Source organism: Centropristis striata, chromosome 20 (assembly GCF_030273125.1).
Source record: "Centropristis striata isolate RG_2023a ecotype Rhode Island chromosome 20, C.striata_1.0, whole genome shotgun sequence".
Taxonomy (NCBI): Eukaryota; Metazoa; Chordata; class Actinopteri; order Perciformes; family Serranidae; genus Centropristis; species Centropristis striata.
Genome location: NC_081536.1, coordinates 11,610,287 through 11,621,583, shown reverse-complemented (window position 1 = coordinate 11,621,583; position 11,297 = coordinate 11,610,287). Strand labels below are relative to the sequence as shown.

Genomic DNA, 11,297 nt, shown 5'->3' with positions numbered 1-11,297 from the left:
ACCCAGTCAAAAGTTTAATTGTACTCAATAACTGTCAATTCAATAATCACACTCACTTTGGCCAAGGCGGTATAACATGTTAACTTGGATCATTTTACTTAAGAAACGATTTGCGCAGTGTGGCAACCCCTTGCATTGTATTCTTTTTATTGAAATGAATGCACAGCCTTTAGTAAAATTTAATTCAAAACCTAAAATGCACAAATTATCATTACCTGATTGACGAGGCTACCATCATAAAACAAAACCAGCAAGAATGTAAAAAATAAAAATAAAAAAAATCACTCAACTGTACAGAGGCAAAGTAATAAGTTGCAGCCGAAATAAAGTCACAGTGAAGTTTTCATAAAATTATAATATGCATATTATGTATACTTGTTGGTGAACATTCAGTGATAAATCTGATACAAAACTGAGGTTGTAACCTTTGTAGGACAGTGGTTATGTTACAGAAATACAAAATAAAACACTGAGGAGCAAATCTGGGCTCAACATTTTGCCGATTGTATTTAAATATACACATACACTTTTATATATTTTACAACTCACGACATTCATAGTACACATAATGAAAAACAAAATTATTGCTGTGTAAGATGTATGTACAGATTTCTGATTATAAAACAACTAGGCCTACTCTTTGGAGGTGAAAGAGTTCTTAGGAGCACAGGTCAGAGCTCCAGGCAGGGCACTAGCGGTGTCCATATTTGGCAGACCAGTCTGTTCGCCCGTGGATGGTCTGGACCGGTGGGCGAGGCAGCAGGCCAGGGGTGCTCTTGTTGATCAGCGACATGCTGGAGCTGTTCATCGGACTGCGGCCAGACTGCCACGTTGCATAATCTAAATCAGCATCAGGTTATTTAGAGGCGTTAGAAAAGTTTTCAGTGAACATATAGACAGCTGAGTATGATAGAAAGCTCACTTGATGCTGTTGATTCCACTGAAGGACCCTGGTGTCCTCTGTGACCGGCAGAACTGATGTCTTTCTTGTAAAACGACGGCATGTATCCACCTGGGATTGTATTTGTACCTGATATTCAAAACAAACAAAACACATGTATTTATTAGAATCTAGTGATAAAAACAATTTGCAAAGATGACAGTAACATTAAAGGGGATCTATTAAGCTTTTCTTTCTATATATAGAATGTTGGTCGCTCATATTAAACATGGCCAAAGTTTCAAACAATGCGGCAAAAGTCACGCCTGAACACTTTTTTCCCCAACGGTTCTTTCTACTCTCGGCTCAAACATAAACTCATGATGGATTTCTATATATGGTAATCTTCTCCAGGCATGCTGCTGCAGTGTTAACATTGCATACACTGCTACATGTAGCGACATGCTAATGCCAGTAATTTTTTTGCTGATGTTGATAATCTCTCCTCAAATTCATATCTGCTTGAACATGTTTGATTGTGTAATTATTGGTTGAGAGGGTTTTATTGAAGATTTCTCACAGTACAAGGCACATCTATCCTTCATTACAGTCGTTCCCCCGGCTGTAATAACGGACGGAACAGAGACACCAAAAGCTCAGAGGCAGGGGACTATGGGCAGTATGAGATGTATGAGGTGTTTTTTGAACATTAAACCATGTAAACATGTTCAGGTAGAACCCCAGAATACTAGTATGAACCTGTAGCAAAACAGGGAAAAAAAACAAAAAACAACAACTACAGAAGAGCCTTTACCAGCATGATAGGAAAGGTAGAAATTAAGCACACCTGTAAGCTTGGGGAGGGGTAATTATCTAACAAAAGAAGCATGGAGAAGAACTGAAGAGGAGTGAGAGTGACCAGGGGATCATGCAACATTTAGTTCAGTTCCTGGATGTATTCGCTCTCAAATAAAGGGACAGTGATACATGGAAAAGAAAACAGAGCAGTAGTAATCCAAGAAATGGCTCAGCCTTTTCACACTTTTTTGGAGCTGTGGGGATCCCTGGAGGACCTCCATGCCGACTGTTAAGATAAGTATCTCCAGGCTTCTCTCTTTTTTTCTTTTATATTGCCCTTTAATCCCTAATTTAACTACCCCTCAAAATTAATTTTTTTAAGGAACACTTTTTATATCTAATCATACCTCATCACTCCTGACGGAAGTGAGAGGGAGCGGAAGTGATGATATTACTGCGCCGAGTCGAAGTGCTCCCAAGTGCTATTCCGCCATACACTATAGTTATCCTTTTTATCCGCTTCGAAAAGCGCCACGTTTTATTTTGTGTCGCCATACTTGGTCGTTTAACTACTCGTGTAGCTGTATTTAAATAGGGAAAACGTTTGGTTGCTTCTAACTGTCCATCTGTGTGGATCCTAATGAATGAACTGGGCTAAGCTAAGTGCTAGCCAAGTAGCTCCGCGTGCCAGGGCGATTGAGTGCACGCATTGAGACGCAAGAGGTCTGTATCAACTCGTCTTACTTACCCGAATAACATGTTTTAATATGAAAAAACGGTGGAGTGTTCCTTTAAATGTAACATATCCTTGTCATGGTTTAATGTACCTTTTGTGTGAGATTTTGTTATTTATTACAATGCTTCTGGTATAATACAATGAGTCATTAATTAATGGGTGGTGTTGTTTATCTTGTGAAGTTTTGCAGTGAGGTTAGAAAGTGTAATCTGTCCTGAGAGATTACCGTGAGCGCCTCTACTCGGCAGAGTCCCTCCGAATGGGATACTGCTGTTGCCCCAAAGATGACTTCCACTGAAGTCTTTACTGGCATTTATGGCCACGTTCTTCTTTGTGCTAATACCTGAAGGGGACATAGAGAGATTATCAGATATTTGCACAAAATCTTGTCCTTGTACTTAAAAAAGCACAAACACAAGTTAATTTGAATCAAACTGAAACAGGTAAGGTACACCATTTAATTAAAGACTACTTCAGTCCGACAAACATCTATTTTAGAAGTCTTCCATTGTATATTACCAGGTAAATATCTTGACTGTCTCAAGTAATGCTGTTTGGCAGAAGCGGTTCTCGACGGCTCCTGATAGGCTGCACTCTTGTTCAGGTTTAAAGGTGCATCTTCCTTTCCACTGGGTCGACTGAAATCCAGAACATTTCCGTATCTAAAAGACAGAGGGCATTCAATGACACAAAGGTATTGTGAGTTACCTGTTTGCAGTAGTAGTCTTTTTGCATGTTTTGCTAATACATCATTGCGGTGGAGATTTTAGCCTCACCTGCTCATTGCGTCCTCCGCCTGCCTCGACTTGTCTGCGGTGAAGTTACTCTTTCCAAGAATACTAATGGATGTCAGGTCGGTTTCTTCGTAGTCGTCCCAGTCGTCACTCTTAAGGTGTCCTGTGCCGTGGCCCCAACGCCGCCGCCCGCCTTTAGGTTTCAACTGGTAGCTCATTAGGTTTGCTTTTTCGGACTCCTGTCTTGTTTGCTGAAAAAAAAACATCAATCGTATTACAGAAATATTTTCCACATACCCAAGTTAAAGAAACAAGTTTTCCAATAAGTTCTCAGGACTTAGTCCCATGAACAACTTTTCAAGGACCTAAAGGTTCCTTTAGACCAGGCGTCAGCAACCTTTACTAACAAAAGAGCTATTGTTGGACAAAAAAATAGTAATAATGTCGGAACGGAGCCGCAAACATTATTTTGAGCCTCACAATGAAGAAGTAACAGCCTACTGAGCCTAAATTAGTCTACCAACATTCCTAATAAGTAATAATGGGCATTTTAATATGATTTTGTCAAAATGCAGCAAGGAGCCAAGTGCAAATGAGAGGCTGGACACCCAAGAAATATCTCAGGAGATTTGGAATCAAAAGCTAGTCTAGCTAGAGAAACTCAAAACTAGACATGAAGTTGGCAAAATGTAGATGTTAAGTTGCTGTAGACATTTTAATAGCATTTATAGGGAAAACAGAAATAACTGTTCATGTCGTATGATTTTGTTTTGTCACAGCCACAGGGAGCCACTGCAGATAGCCTAAAGAACCACATGTGGCTCCGGAGCCGCAGGTTGCCTACCCCTGCTTTAGACCATTGTTTCCGGGTTTCCACCGCAGTCTTAAGAGCAGTGGAGATTAGGCAAATTAGTCTGATATCTCCAGCCTCACCTTGCTCTGGAGAGTCTTGTCAACAATGTAAGGTAGATGGGGCTGTGGCGTTCCTCCGCTCTGTTCCTGCTTCAGGATGTGCTTCGGCTGCTGCTCTCGCACCAGCTCTGTGTGCCGTTGGTACACTGCCGCCTGGGCGGCTGCAGATACAGCAGAGGGCTGGATCTGCTGGAGAGGCCTGGAGGGGGAGCAGTGTTGGTTGGGAGGTGGAGGCTGGGAGGGGGGCACAGGCTTCAACAGGAGGGGCTGTTGCTGCAGCGTCTGTTGTGACTGTAAAGGAGCCTGCAGCGGCACAAGGCCTGGCTGAGGTCTGCCCTGCTCCAGGATCTGCTGAGGAGTGCCCAGAGCCTGGCCCACATGGAAGTAAGAGTACCTGAGGGCCTGTAAACACATCCAGATTTAAACAAAACAACATCAGCTGTCATCCTGTATGTTCAGTAGGAGGAGGTCAGGGAGTGAAGTCAGACGCTACCTGGGCAGAGGCTGGTCTCTTCTTGGGATCCCACTGGAGCAGGTCGGTCATCAGATGGATTGCTTCAGGACTGGCATTTGGGATCAGTGTCTTCAGATTACTGGGTACACACTGAGGCCAACGGAAATTCATAGCACTAGCCAGATGGAATCCCTCCGGCCAATCATTCTAGAGGCAGAACACACAGAGTTTGAATCATATTGAACAAGAGAATCTGTTTTCTTTACTTTAAACAGCACTATAAATAGTACAGCAGTAAGTGGAAAAAAATATTGAGGGACGACCTGTAACAGGAAAAATACCTACAGTGCTGTCCTGTATGGACAGGGTGTGACCACGAATGACAAACACAGTTCACTCATTTTGATTCTGCTGTACACATAAAAGAACTCACCTTTTTTGGCGTACCCAAGACTTGGCAAACTTTGAAGATGGTGTCCACTTCACTGGAGCCTGGGAAAAGAGGCCTGAGGGTATAGAGCTCTGCCATGATGCAGCCAATTGCCCACTGGTCTATGGGTGAACTGTAGGATGTGGATCTGAGGAGCACCTCTGGGGCTCGGTACCTGGTCCAAACAGAGACGGTGCTTGGACTTGAGTCCACTGAACTATTAAACAAAGTGCATCATGTTTACTCTAAGAGAAACTCACCATCGGGTCGAGACATAGTCCGTGTATGGCGGTCGAGATCTGATTTCACGGGCGAGCCCGAAGTCGGCTATTTTCACCAGCTCTGGGCCCATGCACAGAAGATTTTCAGGTTTCATGTCCCTGTGAAAAAACCCTAACAAAACACACATTGCATGATCATCTTGACTCAAATGATACAATATGTAAAATCTGCCTCATTTGACCTTCTGAACCCCACAACCAGCCAGTGTGTTTGAAAGGCACAGGTTTTTTTTTTTATGCCGTAGTGGCAATTTCCAAGAAAGTGTTTAAACTGTCACTTAAGTGGTAGGAGCTGATCTGGTATTATTTTGTGACACATTCTGAAATGAATCAAAGCTTTAAACACAGATCCGTTTATTTGCTCTTAATTTATTTCAGTGATCAAAGAAATAGACAATATCCATGTAAACTAAACACTCACTGTGACGCTCCTTATCACTTCTGACAGATTAAAAAAAACTCCCCTCTCACAACCTGTGCATCCTGCTCTATATAATTACAAAACTCCACCCATAACCAAAATATTTGCCCATTATATACAATCAATAAATCAATTACTTTAACAAAATAAATGCTTTGTTCTTTGAATTTATAAATTATACAAATAATAATTTTCTGATTACCTAAACTAAATGTAACTAATATTTACCAGAACATTTAAGTTCTTACAATTTAAAACAGACCAAAATAAAAAAATTGCTTCTGCAAATGCCTACTATTATTATAGTAATCATAACTATCATAGCCAGAAACTGTGAAAACTGAAATTATCATCAGATTTTTTTTTTTACATATCTGACAAATCATATTTGACAAATGTTTCAGTCATAAAATATAGATCAAATCTAAGCTTAAATTAGTGATATTTCAAAAACAAGGCCACAGTGAGCAGAATGTGACGCCCTGAAGCTTCTTGGGGGTTCAGCGGGTTAATTTAGATCTCTGGAGTCATAAACAGACGTACCATGTTTATGAATGAAAGCGAGCCCCTGTAGTATCTGAAACATAATATTTCTTACAGCAGATTCAGGAAACAATCGAGTCCTGCAACAAGAAACAAACAAATGTTAGCGTTTATAAAATATGGTTTTAAATGTAGCATTAATATTGCAACAAGTATCAATTATACTCACCTGTCCTTCATTAGCTGATATAGATTTTCCTTCATGTACTCAAATATAAAGTACAAGTGATCATTCTCTCGAATAACCTCCTTAAGTTTGATCACATTAGCATGGTTGAGTTTCTTTAAGGACTGAAAGAATCAAAGAAATAGATAATATAAGAATATGTAGCATGCATAAACAAAAATTCTAGTAGAAATTTAAAAAAAAAACTCAATCTAACCATGCTGGACAATACACACAGGTCACTGCAGCACATTCAAAAGCACGCCCTACAACTATGAAACAAACCTTTCTTGTTAAAACATGGCTTCTAGAACACAATGGAGTTTGGAGGGGAAATGCTGCAAAGGTGGGGTTTATACTTACTATTTTAAAAAAGGGAAAATACAAAGCGGGATGAAGATAAAAACACTTTTCCCATGCACTGGGATGATATAGGTTTAACCATGCTAAATTTTAGTAAAGGGGGGAAAGCTGTAATGGGATTTTGAGATTAAATGGTGTGACATGCTGTAATTATGATCCAATTAGCAGGACTCTAAGGACCAGCGTGTTCTACACATGTTTTGCTGCGTTAAGGTCAAGCTCTAGGAAAGGGGTGTGTAGGCCGGGGATGGGAACCAGAGCTCAAAACCAACAGCACACAAGAATCACCTTCAACTCTTAGAGCTGGTGTGTGACTTTGAGCTGTGAGGAAATTTAGACAGTAACATACTGAATGGTGTTAAAGAAAACAACAGAACGTTTTGAGTATTTGACAACTGGACTAAAATGTACAGTATATTAACCATATTATTATTACTGCATTACCCTCAAATCATCAAGTTATCATTAAGTTACATCTCTTTTCTACACAAAAAGTGAAAAATCAACCCAATCAGAAACACAGTCACCAATAAACTGCTTCTCTGTCACTGCATTCAAACACTATAAATGTTATTTAATGCTGGCTATTCCATTGTGATGCTTATTGACTGATGTACATATTTATGAAGAGTCTCGGAGGAATGCAGCTCACATCTTGGGGAAGAAAAAAAAAATCTTGCAACTAAATTCAGAATTTAGCCACTGTTTTACTGTACCACTCCTAAACAACATTGTTTTTCAGATTAGTTAGTAATTCAGCATACAGCAGTGATATTGCACACCCAAATTTGGAGAAGCTATATAATGTTACGCTTCTGCAACAATGCTGTGGGTCAGAACCGCTGTATGAGAGCAGTGTGGAGTGGGTTTACATAGTAAATAGTTGTTTACTGTTGAATTAATTAATTTTCTGAATGTAATGTACAGTTGATTTTGGGTTGATTTTTCCATTACTTAAATGTGCGACATTTTGTTCAAAATGTAGAAAAGACAAACTTACCTTGACTTCACGAAGGTTCATGCATTCTTCCCAGGAATAGAATTTCCTTTTCATTCTGAAAAATAGTTTTCCTATTAAAATATTTGTTTGAAAAGACATTAAATGGCACCCCAGTAAAAAATAAATCTGTTGTAGATTTTAAAACACACACAATTTTCCAGAGACTTACTTCTTTATGGCAACTAGCTCTCCGGACTCCAGACTGCGGCCGAGGATGACTGAGCCGTAGGTGCCATCCCCGAGCTGTCTGATGGTAGTGTATCTATTCATTGTGCTCGTGCTTCCATAGCATCCAGGGGAAGTTAATAATCGGGTGGAAAATAGAGATATGTGCCTCCTGCTGCTGAATGCAACCAGATTTTCCTGTGACAACAGCAGAAAACCACGGGCAGAGCTTGAAGACTCATGGCGTCATGGACTTGCCTCCTTCTAGCTGAGGATGTGAAGGATAGACGACAAAAACTGGTGTTAGTTAAGTAGCTGGATGAATAACATGTTCATTGGCCATCTTGTACCGAAATTTCTTGGTATGTATCGGCTACAATATGCTGATATATCACTATCATGCAATAAATCTATTAACAGTTTCCAAATGGTGCAAATCAAGTGTTAACTGGACCGTCTCACTACATTTCAATCTAAGCTAGGCTACTACTGTAAATAATATGTAATTAACACTCTTGTGTTAACACAAGACACACACACGCCTGATGATTCATTAAGAGTTTTCCTGGTTTTCAGTGTCACAGTTCTTTCTTCCTGAAACATTTGAGGATAGGTGTGTAGGATTTAGTGGCATTTTATGGTATGGTTGCAGTAGGATGTAGGCATATTCATTTTAGTCAACTAAAATTTCGGATTAATCTTTTTTTAAATGTTTCTACCATGCTGAATGACTTATTTCTGAGAAACATAAGCACATATCTGGTAAACACAAGACTTTTGCATGATTCTTTGTGGAAAAACTTCACAGATCTGTCGATTAAATCAAATAATGGATTAAGCCTAGTTGACAAAATTGTATGAGTGTTAGTCCACCAGGAATTTCTTAAGTCGAGGACAGCCCCTAGGTCACACATTGCAGGGATTTGGAAACTTGAAATCTCTAGGCTGATTATTTTATCGTTATATAATATTATACTAATTCTATTCCTATTGAGATGGACTTTTCAGTAAGAGACATCTAAAAGGTAAACTTGAAGTAATATTTGCATATTCATAAATTCTGGATCTTTGTGGGTGATGGGTGCAAGTTTAGCATTTTTAACAATGGAATTAAACATTTCTGAGGGGGAAAGAATTGTCAGACGCAAATAATGCATGCCTGAAATAACTTTAACAGTTACCTGATAAGTGAAATTGTGTAAAGCCTGAACTGAGTGTAACAGCCCATGAAATCTACACAGGGATAGCTGGTTATATGACCTTTAGTAATCACATCTCCACTTAAATGTCGTTAATAAATGCTAATGTTAGCTAAAAAAGCTACAAACATTCCCGATGTTTTTTGACTTGTATTAGATTACAAGATTAAATTGGAGAAAGAAGCATACAGCTACAGTTGCTAGCATAACACTGCCATTTTCATGGTATTTCTTCTTAATACTGGCTAACAGTTAGCTAACGTTTATAGGCTAATGTTTATCAGCGTTTACTGAGCGAAGTAAAAGCAAACGTAACAGCAATTTAGCACGAAAAACATTCAGATCTAATTCCCACTTAAGTCAAGTCCAGTTATTTGGAAAAATAATGTTCATTTTATTGCTCGGTTTGTGCATATTGGATACATTTTAACGACTGTTTTGTGCAGTTAATGGTAGCAAACGTGATACAATTAACGCTATCTTATTTATCTATTATCCATCTAATTGTTTTGTGGTGCTGCTGGTGCTGACAACGACATTATAGCGCTACAGAGGGGGAAACTGGCCTGTTTGGACTGAATTATCTCCTAACTTGAAATAAAAACGAGAAGCAGCAGACAACACTCACCCTCCTCACGTCAGACCGACAACAACACATAGCCGAGCATTAGTAATGGCTGTTCAACAAATGGCTGAGGGAATCATCAGCTGACTGACACCGTTAGAAGACAGAAATCCGCATCCAGTGTGCCCAACACACAACATTAATAACATTTCTGGGCCCTTTCTTTCGTCACAGAGCTCATCATAATCTCGCGTTGCTGTAAAAACAGTTTGCAGTCTCATTACAGCAAATCACAGCTCTCCTACGTCGGCAGAAATGCAAAACGAGATGGATTAAATCACTGCAGCCTCACTCTGCACATCCTGCTGCACACCTTTAATCTCTGCGGCATATAAATAGATAACTATTTTAAGATGTTCCATGTTTTTTATTCTTTCCCTCCTTTTAGTCTCGCATGTATGCAGACAGAAACATACCCTGGTGATGTGAAAATATATGCAAAACATTAAACCCTAAACTCAGACAATTGAAAGGCATAGCCGTGAGAGGGTTTCATAATAATTCTCGTTCATGACTCTGAAATTATGAAAAAGAACGATATTCTAAAAATCCAAGAAACGAAAGCGTTCTCAGCACAAAGCGAAACCGGAAGTGTCCAACCCTGTATGCTCTTGTATCGCAATCTTCTTCTCTGCTCAAATCTCCTTGCTGAGAAGAAGCAGATTAAAGTCACATGAATTTGACTATCATTTGAACACAAACGCAAAACCATAATGGCGACATGACCTCTGCGTTCTACGAGTGGAGTCATTTTACAGTGTGGTATTAGTACTTTTACTGAAGTAAAGGATCTGAATACTTCTTCCACCACTGTCCTTTTTACTTCTTTACTTTTTTATTTATAATTTTTATTTTTTTCGCAATGCGCATGCACGGCCCCGCTGCGCAATGTGGTTATGGATATGGATATGGATTTTTTTTTTTTTAACTTTTATTTTATGTTATTTTATTTATTTTTTTAATTAAATTATTTTTATTTTATTTTTATTTTTTTATTTTTAAAAAAATATATTTATTTTTATTATTTTTCTGCGCTTCTGCGCATGCGCGGCCTTATTGTGCTACTGCGCATGTGCGGCCTCGTTACGCTACTGCGCATGCGCAGTCTCATACGCTACTGCGCATGCGCGCCTTATTGCGCTACTGCACACGCGCGGCCTTGTTGTGCTTCTGCGCATGCGCGGCCCTGTTGGTGCCTCGTTACGCTACTGCGCATGTGCGACCTCGCGCATGCGCAGTAGCGCAATAAAGCCACGCATGCGCAGTAGCGCAATAAGGCCGCGCATGCGCAGTAGCGTAACAGGGCCGCGCATGCGCAGAAGCACAACAAGGCCGCGCATGCGCAGTAGCGTAACAGGGCCGCGCATGCGCAGAAGCACAACAAGGCCGCGCATGCGCAGAAGCGCAGAAAAAAATAATAGAAATAAATAAATTAAAAAAATAAATTTAAAAATTTAAATTTAAAAAAATTATGAAAAAAATAAATTAATTTTTAAAAAAAAGGTAAAAAAGTAAAAAGGACAGTGGTGGAAGAAGTATTCAGATCCTTTATTTCAGTAAAAGTACTAATACCACACTGTGAAATGACTC

The 11,297-nt window shown here is 39.6% G+C and overlaps 1 protein-coding gene across 2 annotated transcripts; it reads right to left on the bottom strand.

Moving 5' to 3' along the window:
- Positions 1-10,007, bottom strand: LOC131993833 (serine/threonine-protein kinase ICK-like). 2 transcript variants are annotated; one of them, XM_059359889.1, is made up of 14 exons: positions 9,711-10,007; positions 7,888-8,151; positions 7,719-7,773; positions 6,359-6,480; positions 6,190-6,269; positions 5,205-5,337; positions 4,948-5,119; positions 4,554-4,721; positions 4,082-4,462; positions 3,191-3,399; positions 2,934-3,076; positions 2,641-2,757; positions 923-1,030; positions 1-840 (listed from the first exon to the last, which is right to left on the bottom strand). In XM_059359889.1, the coding sequence occupies exons 2-14, from the start codon at positions 7,986-7,988 to the stop codon at positions 692-694; spliced, it is 1,938 nt and encodes a 645-aa protein (XP_059215872.1). In that variant the 5' UTR covers positions 7,989-8,151; positions 9,711-10,007; the 3' UTR covers positions 1-691. The 2 variants fall into 2 exon arrangements, with proteins under 2 accessions (XP_059215872.1, XP_059215873.1); XM_059359890.1 differs by having other exon boundaries at positions 7,888-8,147.
- Positions 10,008-11,297: the final 1,290 nt, after the last annotated feature.